The 27,151-nt window shown below is 40.1% G+C and overlaps 1 protein-coding gene across 6 annotated transcripts in view; it reads right to left on the bottom strand.

The window, feature by feature from the left end:
- ccser1 (coiled-coil serine-rich protein 1) overlaps window positions 1-27,151 on the bottom strand; it is a 117,134-nt gene that overhangs the window by 12,427 nt on the left and 77,556 nt on the right. For 2 of the 6 annotated variants that reach the window (XM_061671863.1, XM_061671865.1), the window contains one exon: window positions 21,088-21,125. The exons of 3 other annotated variants lie outside the window; for them this stretch is intronic. In XM_061671863.1, coding sequence (XP_061527847.1) covers window positions 21,109-21,125 — 17 coding nt within the window. In that variant the 3' untranslated portion in view covers window positions 21,088-21,108. Of the gene's footprint in view, window positions 1-19,724; window positions 19,753-21,087; window positions 21,126-27,151 lie in introns of those variants that run through there. One more of the 6 variants, XM_061671864.1, reaches the window with a different exon arrangement.

Below are 27,151 nucleotides of genomic sequence, written 5' to 3'. Positions count from 1 at the left end.
ATGGCAGACTGCTGCAGTCTGGAGACCACACACAAGGAGAGGCCGTGATGAAGTTGCAGAAAATATGAAAAAGAAAACAGAGGACAGAACGGTGAACTAGTGGTTTGCACGTTTGCTTCGCAGTCGACAGGTTTTGGGCTCTAATTGTGACTCTGTGCTAGCGTGGCTTTTCTCCAGTTTCTCCGCTTGCTTGTCTGCTCAATCCTCTAGCGTCACAAACGTCGTCAAGGTGAAGAAAGCTGGACTCGCCACTGGCCCGGCAGAATATGAGGCGAGATGAGGTCTGGTTCATGGGATAATTCCAGCAAGACAAGAAATATTTATTACGATGTGTGACGAAAGTTATTAAGACCTGGAAGACACGGGGAACTGTTTTAAATTGTTTATAAAAAAAATTTTTTTTAAAAAGGGTCTCCTTTAAGTTACCGCTGCTGAGGCTTCAGTCCGATTAGAGCGTCTGAGTCGCTACGTGTGAAGTATTTAGCCCCAGGCCTTCGAATCGCCTGACGCAAAATTGAAGGTGGGCCAGAGAGTCGCTGCGCCTGAGTCGTGCTGAGAGCAGGAAATCTTTAAGAGGCTTCTCAGGAAGGAGATACGGTGGGGGACTTGGACGCACAAACCCCAACAGGTGCAATGATGGTGGGAAGAAAAAAAAAATTAATGAATGACCACCAGCCTGGGCGAATGTTTCCTGGACATTGCCCAAAGAGAGTGGGATGATGGCGAGAAGAAAAATTAACAAGTGGATGGTCAAGTGGTAGTAGGAGGTGAGGAACGACAAGAGAATATGAAGGACAAAAAGTCCAAGAAGCAAAAAGATAGAGGATCTAAATGCTTAGATAATCCAACAAAAGAAGAAGGGCGTGTATGGTTGCTGGTCAGATGGAGGAGGACAAAGTGAGAAATCTCAAAGTTACTGAAGATGAAAAAGACAGACAATTAGTATATCCAATACATAGCCAGGATCAAAATAAGTGTTTAATCTTGTTCTTTGTTGTTGTTTTTTCTTCTTCCCTATTTTCCGAGTAGAACAAGTGTGTTCAAGTAAATTACTACTTGGCTCCGAAACAACAACAAGACACCACTGATAATTCCATGACTGGACGGCATTGCTCTTTTGTAAATATTGTTTGGCTTAGGGATGGTCATAATAATCAACTGCTCAATCAATTAGTTCAGCAGTCCCCAACATTTATTGCTTGTCTTAAATGAGTTCCCTGCACAGTATTAAAGACAATATTACGTTATGTGGAGACAGCGTCATTAACGAAGATTACCGTTCCAGGAGACTGACATAGTCGTTCCACATTGTTGTGTGTCTGTGTTTCGAAGCCTTACATGGTTTATTAGTTCCGTCCAATCAACCTGAGTTCTTTGTCTCACTACATTTTCTCTCTTAGGCCTACTTATTTTGTTTTAAACTCTACTTTAACTTGATCGCCGCCTTGATGACATTGTTGAATATAATTCCAAAAATACGTACAATAAGGCCTCCAACCCAATAAATGCCAGCCACACCTACCTACGTCGCAATATCTCTGCAGGGAACCACTCAACCAGCTGTGCCGCTCTATATGATAAATCATAACATATTTCAATTACACCTCACCATCGGGTTTTTTTTTTTTTTTTTTTTTTTTTAAACAGAGCTCACTATAGTACTTTTATGTCGATGAGTGTGCATCAGCAATTGCGGATAATTAGGCTTTGCAAACATTCTTTGTAGGACTCCATAAATAGCGTCAAAGGATCAACTCCCCTGAGTGTGAATGAACATCACTGTGTTGTAGCATTGGGCGCATGTTGTGGCATTTATTTTTTCTATATTGCTGTCTTAAAACACTTTCTAGAGGAGAAATTGTACGGAGCAGATACACACAGAATGCAGCATACAAGATCTGACGAACACTGTCACACCAAAACTAAACATCGAGCCGCCTTGATATCACAAACACACATTTGTTTGCGGTTACTTGGAACACGACGCGCAAAACAACCTTAAGTAATTAGCCGCATGCTGCTTATGAAAAACAATTGTGTGCATGTAGCAGCCTGTTCTGGTACATTTCTTTTGTAGCGCAACACATACTGGCAATCGGTTCAGATCTTAAAAATCAGGATGTGTGCACGCTGTCTCAACAAAATCCAAAACGTGACTCACTAAAGAAGGCAAAGAAGTCGCCCACACATCACAGAATTAATTATTAACGTCAAGCAACCTTTTGAACAAAAACTTCAAGAATTTTCAAGAGCGTAAACACACATGCAGACAATCGGCCAGCATAAGACAAGCCGCCATTGTGCTGCTGCTCCTAAAAATAATCCAGCAAATGAGTTTTTTTTTTTTTTTTTTCTTTTTTTTTTTTTTCTCCCCAAAATGAGGCTGGGCGAGGCAAATGAGTTTGCAAAAGTTATTTTGTTCTAATTACGTTTTAATGAACTATTTTTGTTCTGAATAATTGAATCCTTTCTCGTGGAGGAGCCACGGAGATCATTAGCCTACATTCTACATGGGTGTTTTCATTGTTTCTCCACCACGGCCCATTTGTAGCATCGTTTTTGGCAGAGTACGTTGGACACGTTTGGCAGTATTTAAAAATCACACAGCAGCTAACAAATTGTTTTCGGGGGGGATTATTTTAGGAAGAAAATACAAAACTTTAGGAACACTTGTAAAATCCAACACACAATCTTATCTCCTCTACATGGTGTGGAATATGAAAGCTTACAGTTGAACTGAGGTCAACTATGAGGTTTACTTTGATCGGTACAACAAAATAATAACCAAAAAGGTTATATGGATGACTAAGTTATGCGACGCTGCCCAAAAGTTTTACCAACTTTGCCATTTTATTCGTGAGAAGACAAAAACAGCCACTCGCAAAGACCAGTTTTCAAACCGATTTAAAAGGACAAATAAGAGAAAACAGTCAACCTTGCATAAGACTAAATAGATCAAGTTAAGTAAAGGCTGTCTTTGAGTTCCGTGCGGCAATGTACACCTGAATTTATACGCAAGTCAGAATGCACATTAGTCATATTTAGAGTAAATATTTCTATGAAAAAAAGCAATACGAAAGAACTAAGGCAGCTTTAATACTACATTGAAAATGTGTTGTCGGGAATGCCCCGTATAGGGCCCCCGACTAGCAGGCTTGTTGGAATACATCTATCCTATTACAAAATTAAGCAAAATGTATCACTAGGGAAAAAAAGAAAAGAAAAAAACAAGACCATGAAAAGAAAAAAATGTGACAGTTATAGGTGGGAATAAATAATCATTAGCCATATTGCAATTTCTCTCAATAGTAGAATAATGCATTTGATGGACAAAAACAGACAAAAAGCAGCCAAATGTACAGCAACGAACTGACAAACATTTGGCAAAATAACTGACAACCTGAGAAAATCTTTGACTAAAATTTGGCAAAAAAAAAGACAAATCAGGCCAAAAATTTCCAACAAAGAACAGTAGAAACCCTCACAGGTTATACACTGCGGGTGAATCCATTTCTGCTTTTCAGAGGAAGCCTCCATGTTGCCAAGTCTTCGGCATCGATGTAGTTTTACAACTTTACCCCGGTGGCACAGCCACAGCGTGCAGGCTCGTGCCGCATCGTTCATTAATATTCATGCAGCTTTATTCTTCCCCCTTTAAAGTCGCTTCAGATTGTCTCACGTCTGTAATAAAATTAAATAATAAAATAATAAATAATTATCTCTCTCTCATTTGATTTTTATATATTTTTTTTTTTTTTTGGGCATTACAGATGGCACTGGCATTCCCTGTACATGAAAAGGCACCACTGGAAAAAGTTCAAAAAGAAGATTTGAGAGAATCTGTCACACTTTGCTCAGATTAACGAACATCGAATCAGCAGAGGAATCAGCAGATGTGTGTGTGTGTGTTTGTCAGCTGTCTTGTCGCGCGTGTGTGATTTAATATGCTCTTTACGGTGTAATGAAGATGAGGGAATGTGGTCTTGATGCCCCACGAGTGTTAAATGAATCACCGTCCCCCTCTCGTCACGAGCTCTCATAGAAACGACGCCTGCACACACTACATCACAGGGCCATGTATCATCTGACATAACGTATACTCTTATGTCATATGACCTACAAGCAAAGCAAAGGGTTAATGCATACTCGCACTACGCAATATGATATCGTACTAAGTATTGCATGATGGGGAGAAAGGGCATTTATTATTTTCCTTGACAAATCACATTCACATCCATGATTAATAATTGTGAGCCTGATTGATTTGCAAACATATTTTAACACATTCACTGCCATTGACAGCTTTAGCAGTCAAATATCCACGTTAACTGGGAAGGCTGGCAGTGAATGAGTTTTAAAGATGTTTTCCACTTTAACCAAACATTTTAACAGCTGAAAATGTAAATAAAATAAAAAAATTCCATTTACTAGTTATCAATTATTAATACTGTTCCATACGATAACAGAAATATTACAAATATTACAATATTGTAAGAATGTTGATTGGAATATATTTGCATTAAAAGAATATAAAACCATTTAATTTAATATTTTTTTCTTTGTTGCATGTATTATTTTTTTAAATAATGTATCACTTTTTATGTTGACACAGCATTTTCATTTCCAGAGAAGAATAAAATGGCATTCAAATAATAAGGATTAAATACCTGTAATCGTAATTTCTCATTATAACTAGAGCATTACTAAGTAATGTTTGTTTGTAGTTCCTTTTTTTTGGACAAAATAGTTGGTCGAAAATGACCAACATTGAATTTGGTCAAAATAACAACATGGAATTTGGTCATAATGTTTGGAGGTGACCATGGTGTATATATCACACCAGCCATCCTCCCAATGTGTATGACACTTCAAAGAGTCTGTAATACATTTTTTACATTAAACACGTTAGTAAAACGATGGGGTGAAAAAAAAAACATCAGGTAATAGACAGAATGCATCTAAAACTGGGACATGTTTTCTGTGTGCATCCAAATTAACTGTGGGCTATAAATTGTATGGAAGACAGCACAAGGGTCTTGCTAGTAGTCTCCCTAATACAACCACTGTTACCACTTTGTCGTATTCCATTTTTAGATAAACAATCCCCGGTGTCCTGACATGTTTCTGCACGCGAGTTCATCATGTCTCCTAATCTCGAGCCACCCAAGCATGATTAACCGTATTCAAAGTAGACATAGTAATATTTCCATCTGGCTTTTTTATGTGCTTGAATTAAACCAAAACAATCATGGCCTACCTTCCAAGAATTCAGCAAAACATAATGAGCATGCAACATTTGAGAACAGTTTACATGTGGCACGTAGTTGTTTGGGGAAATTAGCCTGTCATTTAACACACTGAATACCTTGACTTCCTGTGTTTCCATCATACAGTACTTCAAAATGGTCACCCATCGACACACTGGAACAGCACTAAATTTCATCCATTTTCTATTGCAATTGTCCTCATTAAGGTCACAGGTGACCTGGAGCCTATCCCAACTGACTTTTGGAGTGAGATATAGGGTACACCGTGGACCAGTCAATAGCAGGGAATTAACAATATTTTAAAATGATTCCCGAGTAAATGACCATAATTTTGGGGAATTTTCGGGAAGCTTGCTCCATCCTATTCCATTCTTGTTCTTGTCACATTAAAAGGTGATGATTTTCTGTCGACCAATCAACAGGGCTTCAGTGCCTCTAGTGCCGCCCTTCAAGTACCCAACCACTGTCATTGGGAAAGTCAGGATACCAAAAATTCTGGTGCTGATTACTTTTGACCACGAAAACGTACCAAAAAGTGAAATGAACCAGTTTTGAGGAAACATTGCGTCAATCAATCAGTCAACCAATCATTACCTGCCCTTGTGTGCTACCAACCATGGCAGTAATTAGTCCATGAATTTCTGATGTTTCTGCTCAGTCTTTGTCTGATCTGGGCTACTTGTTGGTGACTTTGGGGCGAGAAGCGGGGTACACCCTGGACTGGTTGCCAGTCAACCGCAGGGCACATTTGGACAAACAACCATTCACTTTGACATTCCCACACTTCTTCAATGTCTTCTATGAAACTAATATGCACGGTTTTGGAATGTAGTAAGACATCGGAGTACCCGCAGAAAACCCACGGCAGAACATGCAAACTCCAGATTCAAACCCTGAAATTCAAAACTGTGAGGCAGATGTGCTAAACACTCATTCACTGTGCTCATAGCGCTTATTTGCAAATGGAAACATACCAAGGACACGATTTTCTTCTGTCTTTATTTTTCCTTCCAACATGAAACTCCCATGGTCTCCACTCTGAAAGGGCTCAAACTAATTGCCTTTTTAATAGCTTGCCACATGCTTGATTGTGCTAGTATGTGTGTGTCTCCCCGTGTGTATTCGATGTTGTTTGTGAGATTGTTTAGCGCAACAAGGAGGTGATTTCTTGCTCAAATGAGTGAGCCTAGTCAGTATTTTGAGCCAAATAGCTTTGCTCTAAAAGCTTCATTGTGACATTGGCCAGATTTATTTAGTGGCCTGATATGAGGCTAAGTGGAAACACATTTGTGTTTTTCCAATTTTTGCTGGAGAAATGCAACGTACCTACGTGTGTGTGTGTGGGGGGGGGGGGGGGGGGGGGGGGGGGCAAGGCGAGGAATGAAGCATCATTTGCTACTTGCTATGTCACATTGGGGGGAAATTAAATATTTTTTTACGGGCTTGTTGACATGTTTGTGATGATCCTCTTCCATCCTAGTTACAGTCGCCCAAGGAGGCTTGAACTGGACTTTGTTTAATGGTCATCTTAGATTTGCTTTAGGATATTTGTATATGCTACTTCCAAGGAAAGGCAACCTTGTGTTAGTCGAGTGCAGAATGCAAAGCATAGAAGGGTTGAATCCCTAAAGGGGGCATATGTACTTCGGGTCATTGGACGAGCCAATCTGAATGTGGAATTTGCAAATTGTGACGTAGCAGTGGATTTTTACAGTATATTTACTGACTGTAATGCCCTCGTATGTGAGAAAGACGAGCCACAATTGCCGATGCATTTTTCAACCATTTGTTGAACACCTGGAGAATACTTAAACACAGTTAGCACACTCTCACAGGAGCTGGGTCACAGGCAGACTCTCCGTTGTCACCACGCCACCAGGCAACGCCTTTTATAGGCACATATCGAACACACACTCACTACAGTACAATACGTACAGTATTTTCTATATATGTGATGCTTGCAATATTATGCTTGTTCAAATATGTTTACAATGTGTTTAAAAAATGTGGAAGGGGTAAAACTATAAAAAACTTTTGTTGGTTGGCCTGGAATGTATCCCCCGCCGTATCGCAATAATATGAATAATAATGATAATTTCAGTCTTAGCAATCGTAGTATGAACGTTTCATATTGTTTATTTGCTAAACAAGTCTGTGAAAAACCAGCCGATGACGGACAGTCAGGGCGTGCAGGAAGGCAAGATTTAAAACAGGTGTGACAGGAGTACACGTTAACTGAGTGAAGGGAATCGCAGATGATCTTAAAATATTTCATAGGCAGCTAGAAGTGGACATGTCCAGAGAAAAGACGTAAGATCATTCCAATGTAAGATTCATTGTATTTGTATATCTGCGCTTGACCGGAATAATATTACCCGTACTTCTACTTTATTTGTAATTCCTTACAGTACTGTTGTATCTTTTTTTTTTTGGGGGGGGGGATTTGTTGTTAGTTGTTGTAGTTTTATTTGTCCCTATACTGACTCCAAAGACAGTCACTTAAGTTTGAGGTGAACCCGAATGACAACTAGAAGGACTGTAAGGTCAAAAGCCCGCAGCGTTAATGAACCAAATGGTAAAGTGACCTGGACAATTAACCTGAAGTCAACCAGACAGCTTTAGGAATAACGACTACAGAGATTGGCAGGCGGGACCCTCTCTGAGCACTAATGGCTTCTTATTGATGACACATACTGACGATTTGTTTATGTTTAGCATGCAATGCTGGCTAGGAAGGTAAACAGACATGTCAATGATGTCATCAAAGCGCTGCAGTGATATTTTGAAGGGGACATTACAGAAAATTTACTTTTTAATAAGAATTTAGCCGTGTTATGAGTCTTGGCTCTTTGTCAAGACAAAAGTAAATGGAGGACGTTTTAAAGGACAGTTCCAGCAGGCTACAGTATATACTTGTTATGGACATGAACGACAGAAATGCTGAAGAGAATACGAAAACATTAAATATTCAAGTAGTGTAGAACAATGTGCTCTCACACACATACACGCGCACACAGAGACTATAAAAAGTTCTCATCCCCATTGGACTTTGCTGTGTGCTACTGTTTGCCGCACTGAAGCAGAGCAGATGTAATTAAGCATGTCTGGATACCAGAAAACAAAAGATGACTTGTTGTGAGACTAATTGTTCTAAACTGTGAGCAAATGTAAAGATGACTTATCTGCTTATGATCCTTTCATCCATCAATCTGTCATGTGACCATTTCACTGAGGGTCCTTGGGATAAGAACAGTTCACAACACCAGCTCCAGCTTGCTTAAAGTTGGTGTCCATGGCAACTCTGAAATGTTCCGTCTCAAGTCCCAACTCTCCAAACATACGAACCATGAATCCGAATTGCTCTCCCGTCTACACAAACACGGCATGCACTACATTAACCTTGTCAGTTCTTGCTTAAAAATGCACCATGTTTCTCTTTCCAACTTGTGTGTGTTTGCTCAATTGTACTTTTGTGCCGTATTTTAACAGGAAGCAAATTAAAAGTGCATCGCAAATCTCTCATCTTCCCGATTAAAGAAAATGTGGATTTAGCCCAGATTCCACGCAAATCGTCTTTTGTGTTGCTTTAGTCGTTTTGCATATCAAAGTTTGGGAAAACAAAAGGAGTAGTTGGGGGACGGGTGGAACGGGACTTGCAGATTATAAAAGGTTAGTCGGGTTAAAACCAAGCAAGAGAAGAGCTGTTCTGTCAGATGAAGTGTCTTTAAGCAAACTCCTTGAAGCCTCAAGACGCTATATAATCTAGTGATGTTGTTCCCCAAATATTACTCCCATCGATCCATTTTCACTAGTGCTCGTGCTCATTCGGATCTATGTGAGCTGCAGAGAGGCGTGGTAGCGTTCGCCATCTGATCACAGGACACATACTGGAGACAAACAACCATTCATTCTCAGATTCACACCAATGGACAAGTTAGAATATTCAATTAACTTAACATCCATGTTTTTGGAAGCGGGAGGAAGCCAGAGTATCCAGAGAAAACCCACACAAGCATGGGGATAAACATGCAAATTCTCCACAGGAAGGCCGGAGCTGAGATTCTTTAGACCTGTGATGCAGATGTGCTAACCACTTGTCTACAATGCTGCCCGTTTGTGTTTCTTCTTCACATATAACCTAAGAAATCTGTTTTTGGCTTTCCCAAACACAAGCCAGATCATGCTTGACTGCTCCTATCGGTACTGAAATGAACTATAATACAGTATTGAACCGAAGAACATATAATTCTATTACTTTTTACAAAGTAATAGAACACTATTACTTTGTAAAAACCTGACATGTCCATCCATCCAGTCATCCATGTTCTATTGCGTTTGCGTTCATCATCCAGTTGCGATGATGAGTCGCTGTTTGAAATTTCCGCGGGATTTTTATGATGAAGAGGCTTACAAAAGCGATACTATTTTTTGTGAAGTTTCCAAGTATCGTTTCAAACACAGACAATTCGGTGCAAGGGACGAACAACAATTAATTCAGTGTATCCCCAGGGGCCCCACAGTGGGATATGTATCAGTCACTTTATTAGACAAAGAAAGAAGAAATAGAGCTTTCCTAGGCAAACGTGGGGTATTAAGTGGAGCCCACCCTTACACTTACAGGGACTGCCAGTCTTAACTCTTAACCTTTTCTATAGCACTTATCCTCATTAGGGTTGCAGGTGAGCTGAAGCCTATCCCGAATTTGGGTACACACTGGACTAGTAGCCAGCCAATCGTGGGGCACATATAGATAAACAAACATTCACACTCCCATTCCCATCGATGGGCAGTTAAGAGTCTTCAATGAACCAAACGTGCTAACCACTAGGCCACCGTTAACCCTGATAAAAGTCAGAGCTAGCATCTGTGTGTGTCTATTGACTGTTTTCCCATGTTAAAATGGCTGAATGGAGATCATAAGCGATCAAGTCAAGTATTTTACAGCAACTTCTCACTAAATTCTAAATCAGGTCACGCGTGTGTAAGTGTCAACTGGCAGATCAAACATGCCCCCCCACTGGCCCCGCTTCATCCATCTTAGCCATCCATCATGGCTACGTCCCTCGTCCTCTCAAATTAATTTGCCTACCTGGTTTGCACTCACTCCATCCATCACCCAAGTTGGCCTGGTCAGGTCATTACCCACAGTGCTGATGGTTTTGTTTCTCTAATTAGCCCAATTATGGCTGTCAGTTATAGCCTGCCGCCCCCGCAGGGACTTTGCCATCCTTAACGTGGCTCTGTGTGACCTTGGCCCTCGACTGTTCCGCCACAGTGTGATACTTGACGCTTGCCCTTGCACTGCATTTGTCTCTTTTTTACAAATCATTTTGTACTCATTATCACTTTGTGCTGAGCCTGTAAAGCAGTTCACAGGTGGCAAAAGTTGGTGCAACACAGATGTGAAACAGGTCATACAGACAACACATCTGAGACAGACAACGGATAATGCGTGGATCAGACGACAAGACAAATTTGGTCCTTCACGATTGCACTGTCAGACTACTGCAATAAAATCTTGTATTACGATACCACCGCATCCAGTCTTTTACGATCACCGGGCTTTATCTTGTCAACTCATAACACGACCGGATACACTCGTTACCATGGCGACGACAACAACGGATCGCACAGCGTGTATTATAAGAACAATATGGGGAAAAACGTGTCGGTGGTGGTCACCGGTGCTCGGGAGATTCCGTTCATTTAAGGATTGCTTAAGGATATATTCACATACCTTTAATACGATACGGCTCGCAAGCAGGCAACAAAGTTATGTTTTGTTGCTAGCACTAACAGTTGTACATAAACATGCCAGCCTTCTGTCGAATCATGCTCTAAAGATTCGGTGTGTGTGAAGTAGTTTAATTAAAATAAAGTGATTTAACTTCAGTAAGTTAGCACCATTTCTGTCATGTTGTAATGTTGGTTTGACCTGACTGATTAGAATACATGACCTGACTAGAGAATACTTTTGAAGATACTCAGTATACAGTACACAAGTATATACAGTAAATGAAAAAGTAATTGAAATAGACACATTGCTCCCTCTTGTGATCGGATTGGTGATTGGTTATCTTTTTTTTTTTTTTTTTTTTTAAACTCGCTGATCGGCCCCAAAAATCCTGATCGTGTATCACTGGCCAACATCATATCAAAGCGATGGCTTTGTTATTGTAATGCAGAATTCCAGCCTTGGGGGTGAAAGAAGTTACGCACTGCAGCTTTAAAGTTTATTGCGAAATCATTTTTTTCAAATTAGTTTTGTCAGCAAGTCTTCTATATGAAGTGTATTTTTTTCCCACTGTCTGGAAAGAAACAACACAGTTGATACATGTTTTTGATCTTTTGATTTGGAACAAAATGTGTAGTGTTCCCAATGATTAGCATGTATGGAAATACTACATCCCCAATTCCAATGAAGTTGGGACGTTGTGTTAAATAAAAACAGAATACAATGATTTGCAAATCATGTTCAACCTATATTTAATTGAATACACTACAAAGACAAGATATTTAATGTTCAAACTGTTAAACCTTATTGTTTTTAGCAAATAATCATTAACTTGGAATTTTATGGCTGCAACACGTTCCAAAAAAGCTGGGATAGGTGCTCATCAAACACCTGTTTGGAACATCCCACAGGTGAACAGGCTAATTGGGAACAGGTGGGTGTCATGATTGGGTATAAAAGGAGCTTCCCTGAATTGCTCAGTCATTCACAAGCAAAGATGGGGCGAGGTTCACCTCTTTGTGAACAAGTGCGTGAGAAAATAGTCGAACAGTTTAAGGACAATGTTCCTCAACGTACAATTGCAAGGAATTTAGGGAGTTCATCATCTACGGTCCATAATATCATCAAAAGGTTCAGAGAATCTGGAGAAATCACTGCATGGAAGCGGCAAGGCCGAAAACCAACATTGAATGCCCGTGACCTTTGATCCCTCAGGCGGCACTGCATCAAAAACAGACATCAATGTGTAAAGGATATCACCACATGGGCTCAGGAACACTTCAGAAAACCAATGTCAGTTAATACAGTTCGGCGCTACATCCGTAAGTGCAACTTGAAACTTGAGAGCAAAAGCCATTTATCAACAACACCCAGAAACGTCGCCACCCTCTCTGTGCCCGAGCTCATCTATGATGGACTCATGCAAAGTGGAAAAGTGTTCTGTGGTCCGACGAGTCCATATTTCAAATTGTTTTTGGAAATTGTGGACGTCGTGTCCTCCGGGCCAAAGAGGAAAAGAACCATCCGGACTGTTATAGACGCAAAGGTCAAAAGCCAGCATCTGTGATGGTATGGGGCTGTGTTAGTGCCAATGGCATGGGTAACTTACACATCTGTGAAGGCACCATTAATGCTTAAAGGTACATACAGGTTTTGGAGAAACATATGCTGCCATCCAAGCAACATCTTTTTCATGGACGCCCCTGCTTATTTCAGCAAGACAATGCCAAACCACATTCTGCACGTGTTACAACAGCGTGGCTTCGTTGTAAAAGAGTGCGTGTACCTAGACAGGCCTGCCTGCAGTCCAGACCTGTCGCCCATTGAAAATGTGTGGCGCATTATGAAGCATAAAATACGACAACGGAGATCCCGGACTGTTGAATAGCTGAGGCTGTACATCAAGCAAGAATGGGAAAGAATTCCACCTGCAAAGCTTCAACAATTAGTGTCCTCATTTCCCAAACGTTTAATGAACGTTGTGAAAAGAAAAGGTGATGTAACACAGTGGTAAACAAACAATATGAAGCATAAAATATGGTAACAGAGACTGTTGAACAGCTGAAGCTGTACATCAAACAAGAATGGGAAAGAATTCCAGCTACAAAGCTTCAACAATTGGTGTCCTCAGTTACAAAACATTTATTGAATGTTAAACCCTAACCCTAACCCTTAAAAGAAAAGGTGATGCAACACAGTGGTAAACATGACCCTGTCCCAGCTTTTTTTGGAACGTGTTGCAGCCATAAAATTCTAAGTTAATGATTATTTGCTAAAAACAAAGTTTATCAGTTTGAACATTAAATATCTTGTCTTTGTAGTGTATTCGATTAAACTAGCGTTATTACTACCGGTTTCCATGGTTACTTTTTACTCTCTCCTCTCAAAATAGACAAAATCGACTCTTAAAACGTTTAACCTATGATAATGGTGTTCACACTACCACGTTGTTTAAAAGAATGCTGCATTGTCTATGCAAAAATTTCTCGAGTAATGGCCCCAACATTAACACAGACATGGCATGTCTCAATTAATCACAGTGCATCGTCTGCTCGTGCATCTCCACAATAGTCCTTTTTATTTTTTTTCAAACTACACTATTACTTGACATACATTGTAATGTGCCAATACTAGTGAAATTGTTTAGTACTATTCTAAAATGATACTCGTATCAATGAAGACCTCCTCCTAATAGAGCTCTAATCCATCACAATTTGTCAATCCAACAGTTTTGAACAGAGATTGGTCAAATATTGGAAATGTCAATGAGCCGTCGCGCTGATTGGTTGCAACAATGTAGAAGAAGCGGATGTGATTTGTCCCTGCATCCAACCACTCCTACTCCAACATTTCGCAATTAACTGACTAAACAGTCCCACCAAGTATGTACCACATCTTCATGTTTTTTTCATTACTCCTTGTATTCCCTTCCATTTTTGACCCCTCTCATTCCCTCCTTCCGTCTCCCTCGCAGGCATCTTCCTGCTTTAATGAAACAGATGTCCCTTCATTAATAAAGACCAGGTCTAGCACAGTAATGAAGAAATAAGGAGGCAAGCGCACACAAATGAGAGGGGCAGAGCTGAGAGAGATTGCTTCCGACAAGCAGTTTGTTTGTGACGTGACCAACCACAACACTTGCCAACAACGCCCAGCCGGCTTAGTCGACTGCATTAGGGAGCAAAATTGGATAGATATTTGTGGACTGGGTAACAGAAGAACAGAAACAGCTCAAATGATAACTCATGTTAAATATGATAGGGCTCACCTTGAGAGAGAGATTATTGCGTGGTAAAAAGAAAAGGGGTACACACATCCCCATAACTGGGTGAGTATGTAAGGGTCAAGTGGTATAGAAGTAGTTACAGTGCAGCAAAAGGAAGGGTTTGTTTGTTTTGAAGGAGTTTAAGTAGCATCCTGTGGTGCGCTTTTAAGGTGATCACACGCCACACACCCCCCGTGGAGATCTCGACATGGTGCAACACACCAGCTGTTCTGGGCCAATCTCTCTCAGCTCTGCCCCGCTCATTTGTGTGCGCTTGCCTGCTTATTTCTTCATTACTGTGCTAGACCTGGTCTTTATTAATGAATGTGTACATTACTAATTATACATATAATTATGTATTAATTATACATTACTCATCCACTCACTGTGGTAGTCTCGCCACGCTGCACTATTTGCATTTCTGTTGTTGTTGACCAATACTGGCCACTCATGCCAGAGTAGCATCTGCACCACTTGCACACTGACTGAGGAGTATCTGCAACATTTGCACAATCGACATTGTCCCAGATTATCGCACTACTAGTAACTTTAAACTGAATACATTCCTTGAAGTCTCGGCACCCTTTGCACAATGGTCATTGCACCGGACTATTGCTATGTTAGTCATTCAAACTGCTCTAATTGCGAGACACAATTGTCAAACAAAAATTACAAATAAATAAAAAATAAAAAGTACCGGCATTACCACATTACTAGCAACCTTTTATTGCGCAGTGTTTTTCCTCAATGTCTTTATGTCTCAAAAGTATTCTCTGTCAATTGTCTGTTGTCGTACTAGAGTGGCTCCAACTACCGGAGACAAATTCCTTGTGTGTTTTTTGGACATACTTGGCAAAAATAATGATTCTGATCTCCCACAAACGCACATTTGCAAATATGCAAACATTTAAAAGGTAATTCAGTTTGTTATCCCAATGTGGAACATTATGTCTAAGGACAAAGGAACCGGTTCATGTGTCATTTGATTTCATTGTCTACTCAAACCATCAGAATGTTAAAATCATGGAAGAACTAGGCAGTGTAAAGTACAAACAGTAGTAGTATTCAGTTTGGCTTCTACATTGCAGTGTGGTACCTTAACACACTGCAAACTGTAATAATTTATATGGTACTTCATATTTTCAAGAAGTTTATACTTGGCAATTGGTGTTTTAAATGAGTCAAAATAAAACATTTTTGTTTCTATGCCGGTCCATACAAAAAAAAAAGTATACATGCTCTTTTAAATAATGATGTGTGTTATACACCACAATTTGGATTAAGTGTTCCACTGTCTGTGCAAAAGACTATTTCCTCAAATAGTGGCCCCTAGTAACATTATCGGGATGCGTCTGTGTAGAAGGAATTCTGGAATGTTTGGACAGCAGTTTTACACCTGACACTCACAATTGTCTCTCTCTCAATGTAAAAGAGAATCGGGTTTACTGGTCTGAGGCAAACAGTGGCTTGATAAAGTAAACTGGAAATGTGGCTCTACAGTGTTTCTTGCTGTGGAAGCAGCTTTAAAGGCATAAAACTCACAAACACAAACATACGTGCCCTTCACAAGCCACTCATGCAACTCCTTGCTCGGAGCCCAAAGCACCGTGTGTATGCCTCTCATTGAGAGGAATCAATCATTGCACCAATTTTTTAATTTCTAGAACTGATTAAAGTGATGTATCTTCACATGACCACAGCTAATCCATCAGCCAGTGAACCGGGAAACGGCAGCGGGTGGAGTTGGCGAGAGGAATCTTCGAGGAGCAGAAAACTCTCAAGTTAATTTATTTGGCTTTTATGTCCCCTCTGATTATTTTGAAGGAGCGAACTGAATGTCTCCGCTGCATAATTTATCCACCTGGCCTCTGTGTTGCTTTGTACTTTGCAATTCTTCCAAAAAAAAAAAAAAAAAAAAGACTATTGAATTTCACTGTGAATCCAAAGCAATTACACTAACAATCCTCTGTGTTCCTCATTACATCAGTCGACCAGCATTGTTCTGCATCTTCACTGGCCAATTAAACGCAAAATCAGACAATTCCCAAAGTAGAGAAAAGACATGATTATCTCCTGTTGAACATGTATCTTTACAGTTAAATACCAGACCAAATGGTTCCATTGAGTGGGCAAACATTAAGACATGGGAGCTTTACTCAACAGCCACACGGTGACCTTTACATTGTGGCTCTGTAAACGGCGTGAAATTCATTACAGACAACATTACAAAATTGCACAGTCACAGGCAATGGACAATACAATTCTAATGTAGCAAAATATGTCCGTGCCTTGAGGAGCTGATCATTGTGCTTTCGATCCAAGGTATTGGGTAAATCATCTATCTATCCATTTTCTTTACCGCTTGTCCTTATTATGGTCCCGGGTGAGCTGGAGCCAATCCCAGCTGACTTCGGGCATCCTGGACTGGTCGACAGCCAATCACAGTGCACGTATAGATAAACAACCATTCACACTCACGTTCACACCTGTGGACAATTTATGAGAGCTAGGCTGTAAAACTCATTTTCCTGGCAGGCCGCATTGTTGTTTACCGTTTCCCTCAGAGGGATTTATGATAATCAGATTAATGTACTGTGTATAATCAGATCATCATATTTTATGTATTACATGGATGTATACATACATGTCTGCATTTCATTGTTATATTGTTTTGTGTATTTTCAACAATAAATTGAATTTGAAATCAAAGGTCAAGGGGGAAAAAAAGAGACAACCAAATATTAAAATATACGTTTATGTTAAAAGGAGATTTGGCAGGGGGGAAAAAATTCTTGTAACGTCTGTAAAAAATTTAAAAAAAGAATTTTTAATACAGATTTTATTGCCTGGATGAAAACCAGAGATCAATTTAGCAAGAAACATAAAGTAAACATTTCTTTTCTTTGATGGGCCACAATAAAAATTATGTAGTGGGCTGGATCTGGCCCCCAGCCTAGAGTTTGACACCTGTGATTTAGAGTCTGCAATAAATATAAAATGCATGTTTTTGACAGCGGCAGTACCAAGAGAAAACCTACGCTAGCAAGAGGAGAACATGCTAACTTCACACAGGAAGGCCGCAGCAGAGTCAAACTCGAAAAGGCGGACACACTTAAAAACAGTGGTCCTGAAGGCCTAATAGATAATTTGGAGAAAATCTGCTTCAAATGTGCAAATTTTGAACTTTAAGCTTTCATATCGTCAACCTATTGTTCAAGCCGTCAGCACACGTTACTTGACCTCATTTCAGGAGGTGTCAAATGATTAACACTGTTTTTCTTTTTGCATTGGTTTATACTTTTTTTCCCTCAAGAAAGGACATAAAGAGAAATATCAGCCAATTGTTTCAATGTCATGACAGTAGAACCAGTAGTTAGTGCGTGTTGCGTGGGTCAAGCCATGTTTAGCACCGTTGGTGGTTGTGTTTTTGTAGGTTTCTACCCTCCAATGGCTCTCAGTCGGGAGATGGATTGCTGCGGTGTGACTGTCGTCGTGCATTTGCACGCATCCGCACACCCGTGACCCTTAGTGAGGATAAGCGGTAAAGAGAATGGTGGCTGGATATTCAGGTTGTTTGACAAGCGCCGAGCACAGAGTGAAGATGTAGACTGCTATGGTAATGTTTTGCGCTAGCCGACGACTGGTTAGCTGCCATATGCTTGTCACAAAAGGTGTGTGGATTTCTGTCTAACATTTTACATTAAATTAGTGGTTTATTTCATTTTATACTTGTGACAGTTAATGTTTAAAAAGTTTTTTTAAAAAGAGCTGCGTGAGGTGCCGTGGCGACCTTTATTACCCCTCCTAATTTGTCATTAAAGTTAAGAGAGGGTTTTATTGTCTTTAAGGTGTAAATATTAATGGCAAATTTCTGCTTACACATGAAAAGTCATTGTTAAATAAAGGTTTTATGATGTGAAAGTTTTGACACTGAGAAAAATTATTCAAAATATAATGGATCTCAAAGAACGACCAGTTAAAGTACAGCTGTAATAAATAGTGTTATGCAAGGCATCGTTCATCAGCGGATTTACTGTAGATGTCACCATAGCGACAAATTGAAAGCCAATATGAGGTATGACATCCAACTGTGGTGGCAACATAGTGCAATGTACTTACTGCTAAGCTAATCATCCGCTGTCAGTCACAATGGGCATCCTGCTGGAATCACATTCAAACAGACAGTATCCAAATTAAAACTCCCCAAAACATTAAACCCACAAATTCTCATGATATATATTATGATTAGCACCAGTTTGATCATTGCATCACATTGCGACAAATTCAGGAGAATAAAAGAAGAGGAAAAAGACTGTAATGGCCCCTATGAAAAGTTCCCCAAACCTGGAGTAAATTGGAAAGAGAATTTTGTACAAAAGAGATGGATGAAATAATTGGGTATGAATGATGATTATTTTCACACTATCAATAGTGTTGTAATCACGTACAATATCAATGACAAATGTCTAAAGTAAGTATGCCTACCGATAATGGTTCTGAAAGTAAATGGTTAAATTGGTTGTCCATTGGTTAAATTAAATAGAATTTACAGTGTTGTCCACTAGGAGAGGCAGCTACACGAAACATTACACGACCAATGGTTAATGCGAATCAAATGGAGGTTTTTGTCCATTAGAAAAGTCATATGTGAACCCTGAAACTTCCAAAGGTTTGTCTTCTGGGGTAACCTATGTGAAAGTAAGCCATGTGACCCACAACAAGATTATATTTATGTCAAACATTTGCTTCTGTCCACAAGGAAAGACGGCTATATGAACCACTACACTGTCAATGTCTATTTCTTTTTTTTTCTTCACAAGGGAAGTCATCTATGTTAAGGCAAACAAAACAAATGGTTTTGTTGAGTGTATAACGTGCCTCCCAAGTCATTCCCCACACTACAAAGACAAGCTTTTTTTGCTATCAGATACGCTAAATTAGCCTAGATTCTTCTATTTCTGCTTCTCTCTTTCTTTGTACTTTCAGGAGATTGAAAATTTTTTTTCACGATGTGTGATTGTTAATTTTTTCATGATGTGTGGAGTCTCTCACATTTAAATAGATATTAGTCAGGATGCTAAAAATGAAAATGTGTATCCTGCTTTAACAGAAACCGAAAAAGTTGAATCATGGACTCGGGCTTTTATCCGAAATGTACTTCTCTGACTCGAATCCTCTGCTCAAGTCAATTTGCAGAGGACAAAAATTAGGCGACTACAGTGTTATAATCAATCAATGTCACCTTTCTTTTGGCGCTTCTCGTTCCGGAAGGTGCAACAGCGACTTAATTGCCATGTTTCGGATGTGAGGAAATGAAGAAAAGAAGGTGGTGCTGGAATACAGCTGCTGAGGTCACATTTGTCGTAACGACGGTAAATCAAACAGTCTCGATTAGAGTGAGTGAGATTGTTTGTTTGATTGCAATGAGATGAAGAACGGGAGGGACGGCACAAACAAACCTGTGCTGCATGTGACATCATTCCTGCCTATGGAGGGCAAATAGGCTATTACAGAGTCTATGGCCTGCCGCGCCACGTCAACACATCAATCACATCAATTGTCCTCAACATTACTGGAACACTCAATGACAATGTGATTTTCAGTGGAACCTTTAAGGTTGAACACCATCGCTTCCAACACGGTGGTAAAATAAAGAAAATTTACCGTATTTACGCAAATAGGAGCGTTTATTTACTCTACCGGCAGGAAGGGATCATGTTTGGAATAACATTAAGAGTACAGTGGTACCTTGATTTAGAAGTTTAATTTGTTCAATGACCAAGCTCGTAACGCTATGTCGTCTTATCAAATACATTTTCTTCATTGAAATCCCATTAATTTGTTGCTGCCCCACAAAAAATAAAATAAAATAAAAATTGTTTGGCACTTGGTAATTGTTTTTTTATTTTAAAAAAAAAAAGGAAAAAAGGAAAATAGCACTCTATTGTCAAGAGAATGCAAATAAATAAATTGATTTTATAAAGTAATTACTGTACTTACTGTAGTACTCTGTGTTGAATGTGTCCCTTAAAGGGGTGTGGCCTTGAGTGACATCAGGAGTGTTTTTATTTGTGTTTTGAGAGTTTGTCCAGTTTAATAAATTGCTGGAAGTGCATCAGTAACTGTGGCTCTCATTGTCCACATGGGAGGGCATTACAGCAACTATATTGCTTCATTTTCTTATCACGTCAACTCGGGCGGCAGGTAAATGAAGCTTGCCCAAAACGCAAATTCTCACTTGCAACGCGGAGCAAAATTAAAATCGGCCAACCAATGGCTCGGAAAATTCACAAATTAAGTCAAAGTACCAGCACTGTATTAGTATTACGGTATATTAACCTTTATGTCTACTGAAAGTGGCCTTTATATCAGAATAATGTACATAAGATTACATTTAATACTGTTCAGGAAATTGGTTTACTACATCTTACATTCCTCTGTCAGTGTTGCTGTTTTGGTTAGCAACGGAATTCAGATGGCGCTCAGGAGAAAACCGATGTCTATGTTGCAAATAATAGTGTCAATGAACTGACTAAATTACCAGTTCTTACTGCTACCCAACAATATTATGGCAGTGTCTCTTTGAGGGAAGTGTTTATTTGTCTTGAGTACATGACACATCGAGCAACCATGTTCTAGCCTATTGTTGGCACACTTTCGTTAACATTGGTACACCTTTCTGTAGGAGCATCACAAAAAAACAAAAACAAAGAAAAGGCATTCAACTTTAAATGTTCCACTTGTAACATTGAAATACTGAACAAATATTGAAAGCTTGACAGCCACAGGTTTGTTGTGTGGCCCGACTGAGACACCCCTACCTGTTTTTTTAAACTCCTCCGTCATACCATGCTGCTTACTGGCTCCAGACAAAGGGAGGACACGTGGATGGGAAGAAACATAAGAAGAGACAGTGGTGAGATGGCACAGTGACATGAGTGCAACAATGAATTCACAAATACGAGCACAAGGGAAGGTTGGAGAAGACAAGACGACACAAACTAACCTGGGGTACACACATACTGATTGCCGGGCCGACTTTGAGCATTTTTCTTGGCCTGATTGTCGGATGTCTAAAATATTTTCCCGAGTGCTTTTTTTTTTCCCCCTCCCCGATCTGCCCAGATACTGGCAATGGGAAACTGGTTCAATATTTAGCATCGCAAATCCCTAAGAAGAGATTCACAATTATCGGTGGACATTTCACCACACACTATAAAAGCAGTAAGAACAGGTTTTACAAACTGGTTAAGATGTAAAACATTGTGTGTACCCGCTTCACACAAATCACACATTTGAACTATAGGATGAGGAATGAGAATATGTTTGATTGACACATGGGGTAATGAGGTCAGTGAGAGTTGAACGTGTAAAGTCCCAGCTAACATGTTTTCTTGGCTCCAAAATGATTTATCAGCCGATTATGATTCCAGCATACAGACGGACGAACCATTAGGGCGCAAACAAACAAGCGATATTCATCAACAACACTACGCTAATGATGTGATTAAGAGGTGAGGCTTGTTTGAACACGTTCATGCGCGACAGGAAAAACATTTTTGAGGCACAATATTAGGTACACCTAATGCCTAGATCAGACTACAGGATTTTGGGGATAATGGCCCAATTACCTATCGCAGGTGATTTCCCAGATCAGGCCCGTCATATTTTGTCGGGAACGACAAAACATAATCCACGACCAACAATTTTGCCCAACGATAGCTCTACAACGCCAAAATGAAAAGTCTAGCATGTTTGCTTTTTTGGATATCATCCGTGTAGTGTGACATATCGACGTCAACTCTCCGACAGCACACCTCGACGTCGACCAATTGGATTGCGTATTGTGACTGGCGCTTCGCTTCCCGTGCTTGCTGTTGTCAACATACTTGGTCGCTGTTGTCAACATTTATTCCTGCGCACGAACCAATGTTTATCAAAGCTTTAGAGCAGGGTTGCCCAAACTTTTTGGCTCAGGGGCCACATTGCCGTAAAAAAATTGTCATGCGGGCCAGCATTAATTTTACATGCTACCGACGAGGGGAATGCTTTTTTGTATTTTTATTTTACTGTTTTACTATGCTGTCTGCTGCTAGGTAGATCTTATAACTGCCTGACCTGGATAAATGAAGGTTAAAATAAAAATTAATGAAATGGAAAATAAAAGTATTTTTATGAAATTTGACTCAAACTCAAACTTTATTCATCAGAATCAACGAACAACATGTTTGCATTAAAGTGAAGGGTGATACTGAGATCTTGACTGCAGTAAATGGGGCATGTCTGGCTCAAAAGCGGTGGTTTTAATGCGCAAGATGTAACGCAGGTGGGAGTCACTTCGTCTTGTCCTCACGCGGTTCTTATTCATGTTCATGACTGAGAATGTCTTCTCACACAAGTATGTCGAGCCAAACAAGCTCAACATTTTCTTAGCAAATGTACGAATCTCTTGGAACCTGTCTTTATCCAGCTGCTGGTAAAAGTGGACAAGAGGTAGTTGTTGGTACCGGCTGCGACACTCCGTGTCACACTGCAGCTCAATGAGCTCCAACTGCAGGTGGGCTGGAACGTCACTGAGATCCACGGAAACGGTTTGGCACATAGAACTTTTTGGTGAATAATACAATGGAGTTTTGTAGCTTTACCTCCTTCTTCGCTTACTTTGTGACACACTAGGGTTGATAATCCACTGTGCTCGCCAACCATGGCAGGTGCGCCATCCGTAATAATCCCCGTGATTTTATTCCACTTTAATTTTATGTCATGTACGGCGGAACAAACAGAAGCAAATAAATATTTCCCTCGTTTGGTCCTCAAGGCTCTGGAGGTCAAGTAGTTCTTCACGCATGTTCATTTCACTGTCCACTCCTCTAAAAAAAATTAGTAACTGAGCACTGTCGGATGCATCCGTGCTTTCGTCAAAGGCTCACGAAAGAAATTCAATCTCCACTCCTTTTGCGTCCAACTGTCTCTTAATATCAGAAGAAACTTCTTCGATCCTTCGTGACACAGTGCTACGAGCCAGGAAAACATTGGCGAACTGTTGCTTTTTCTCAGTACAAATGTTCTCCACCATTTTCATCACACAGTCTTTAATAAATTTACCCTCAGTAAAAGGTTTGCAGTGCTTGGCAATCAGCGTTGCCACCTCATAGCTTGCCTTTGTTGTATTTTCATTCGACTCACTGGCTCTTGTGAAAAAGTGTTGCTGTGCCGTTAAACCAGCTTCCAGTTGCTTCAATTTTTCACTGCGTTCGTTCCCAGTTAACTTGTCGTAATTAGCATGTTCCGTCTGGTCGTGCCTCTTTATATTGAACTCCTTGAACACAGCCTCAGTCTCTTGGCAAATTAGGCAGACGCAATTGTTTCTAAATTCAGTGAAAAAATATTCAGACTTCCATTTGTCCTGGAAAGGTCGGCCCTCGCTATCAACTTTCCTTTTCTTACTTCCAGTTGCCATTTTAGAAATGGGCAAAACACAGATCATGCGCAAAATGGCCCCGCGAGAGTTCAGCCACAAGTTTACTGCCATCCTGTGGTGAAATATAAAATTGCGCGTGTATTTTGTACTGCCGGGCCACATATTATTGGTTTTATGACAGAGGCTTCGGGCCAGTGGAAATATGAACACGGGCCGGATTTGGCCCGGGGGCCGGACTTTGGGCATGTCTGTCTGCTTTAGAGCATGATGACAGAACGCTGGCTTGTTTCCATTAAAGCGTTAGTGCTAGTACTAGCTTGCTCGGCTACATCTCATTATGTTACCTGCTTGGGAGCCACATATTAAAAGTATGTGAACATACCTCAAGCTCTCCTTGATTAGACAGCCCACTCCTGTGCACGACACCACGCTTTTCCTATTTTTATCCCCCACCCCCACAACACAATACATTGGCATGATCAATTGTTGATATTGTCGCCATGGTAACAGGTGCATCCAGTGACACGTTTTCTGGTTCCACCTCTCTGACAGTGTTTGATTTGATAAGATAAAGCACAGTAATCGTAAAAGACGAGGTACGGCGCTATCGGAATAAATGTCGTGTAGTGTGGCCACTGTTCGCCCGAGATACAGCAAGATTTTATGGCAGTTGTCTGTAGTCCAAATTTGTCTTGTAGTCTGATCCAGGCATAATGAGAGCAATGCTATTTGTATGAATACACTTCCATATTAATCCTTCCACCCACTTTCCAATATAATCCATCCATTTAAAACAAACAATCATTCACACTCATATTGCCACCTATGGACAATTTAGTGTCTTTAATTGGGAATGTGGAAGAAAGTCAACATTTAGTGGTAATATTTTATAATAATTTTAATCAAGAAATGTTGATCATTAATACTTAAACTACCTACCTCTACTTAAAATACATATGTGGAAATGTTGTAGGAGAGGAGGAGTCAAAGACGGAGTCAAAGACGTTTCGAGTCCACCGTTTACTCTCCACTTCACAAAAATAACAACTCTTGATGAAGGCTTGATTGAGGTATAGGTTTTCATAACCCGGCAACAAGAGTTGCCCACAATCAGCTTGGATAGGCTCCAGCTTACCTACCACTCTAACAAGGAAAAGGTGCTACACAAAATGGATGGACACACAGTGTACCTAATGAAGTATATAACGTATGTACAGATAAACAATTCTAAGTGAGCACAGTAGTGCTGGAGACTAGTAGCATTTTGGAGTACTACAAGAGCAAAGTAAAGGGAAAAACTACATAAACAACAAAAAGCTGTCCTATAAAAGGTCGCAAGCGGCTCTCTGTGGAAGCGCCAAGAGTGGGACACGACAGTGGGAATTCTGGAAAAGGAAAGCATATGAGCGGCAGATCAAAGCTTGCAATGACCAGAAGAAGCGGGGGGCACGTCGGTTCAAATGAGGGCTTTCCGCAAACGCTCGCGTCCTCATCTAACATGTTCAGTGTTGTTCACATAAAAGGAAAACGATATGCACAGCTGCGTGTAGGTGATCACTAACTACTGAATCTCACAGTAACTCGTGACTCATTTTGCAAACAATATCGCAATAAGATATATCGCAATATCAATCAAAAATACATCAACAAAATAAAATGTGTTGTCATTCCTTGTTTAGATGGATAGTGTCGATAGTACGTGGAGAAATTGAGAAACAACCTGACATACTTGGTTATTGGAGATTAACAGTACAGTACTACTACCCCTATTCGTGGTTCACTATTCAAAAATTGAAGATTTTTCTGTGGAACCTATCCCCAGATAGTCGCTGAAAAACTCAAACCCGCCTAAATCCTGTCTGAAGGTGAATGTACAGTAGTACAGTGTTGAAAGAAGTATGTCGAAGCGATACATCTTGACTGAGACAAGCTTTGCATGTCAGGGAGGCGCCAAGTTTCCTAAGCCTTCACCGCATGTGTCTACAGTACATGTACAGTTGTGCTCATAAGTTTACATATCCGGGCAGAATTTGTAAAATATTGGCAATTTTTGGGATAATAGGACTGGATTATACGTTCAATTAGGGATAGTGGTCAGGTGAAACCATTTGTTGTTATAAGTGTGTGTGGCCTTTTTAAATCATAATGACAAGTGAAATCACTCAAATGGCCCCGATCAAATGTTGCTACGCTGACAGAACAGCGACACGGGAAAAAAAGGCAGAAATATGCCAGATTTTGCAGGCAGTGTAAAAGGGGATTTCAATACTACCTCAAAAAGCGTAACATTTCTGGGTCGACTATCACTTCATTCAATGTCAGTGTCATTTGTACTGAATAATGACCTGGAAAAAAAGGGGAAACATTTTTTACAGGGAGTATAAAAGGGACTTTTGGAAAACTGCTCGGACGACGGAACATCAAGGAAAAAAGGCAGAAGTATGGCAGATTTTCCAGGCACTGTAAAAGGGGCTTCTGTAACTTCCTCCAGAGGCTGAAAAAAAAATAAAAAGCATGTTCGACTTTGATACTACATCTGAAGGCGGAAAATTGCAGCTTTGACACTCCATCTATTGTCAGTGCCATTTGTACAAAACACAAACCCACAAAAAGGTGAGAAAATTTCTTATTTTCCAGACAGTGTAAAGGGTGCTAATGATACATTTGAGACTGAAATCAAATGTCTTTTTGACACTACAAGTACAGTATATTGCTCCAATTGTGCTGCTCTGGTTGACTGTGTAAGTTTACTCCAGCAACTCCAGGTTAAATCCCCTCATCAAATCCAGGGCCACTTTCTTGCCATCACAGTTCCCTGCTGCAACGACATAAGCACAACGGAGACACAACCGTAGTTGCGCTCAAAAATTGGCAAGAGGGAACACAAACACACTTGGTATCTCCAATACTTAATGTTAGTCTGTATAGCGATCTCAATTCGGACAATCCCATTTTCGGTACCACCAGAACAGCATGAACCCGTTTATCTGAAGCAGGTTACAGGAGGTTACAGTAATACTCTATATGCAGGTTTCAGCTTAAAAACGTCAACAGAGACTATACAAAGGGTTGTAGATTTCCAATGCAGTCACATCATGGCTCCCAGTACAGCGAAAAATCCAGATTCAAAAGCCATAAATCATAATGCGGATGACCATTTTTTTCCCTTGATACTAATAAATTACCAGCAATACAAATAATTGACAGCCCGTGTGTTCAGAATTGCCTATATTAATTGTTTAAACTGCAAACATACAGTTTATCATTTTAAAATCACACTTACATTACCCTTAAAAATGAAATGATTTCCAGATGATTTGATGAAAAAAAAGGGCAAATGAGAAAAGAATGAGAAAGTCAGGCAATCAGCGGGGATGCGTCTGACACTCGATTTACAACCTTTTGAGAGAAAAACATCTGAGGTGGTGATGAGCCAGCAAGTGTAGGAATACTGACGATGATTG

The sequence above is a fragment of the Phycodurus eques genome, chromosome 3 (assembly GCF_024500275.1).
Source record: "Phycodurus eques isolate BA_2022a chromosome 3, UOR_Pequ_1.1, whole genome shotgun sequence".
NCBI lineage: Eukaryota > Metazoa > Chordata > Actinopteri > Syngnathiformes > Syngnathidae > Phycodurus > Phycodurus eques.
This window is presented reverse-complemented; position numbering and strand designations above follow the sequence as displayed.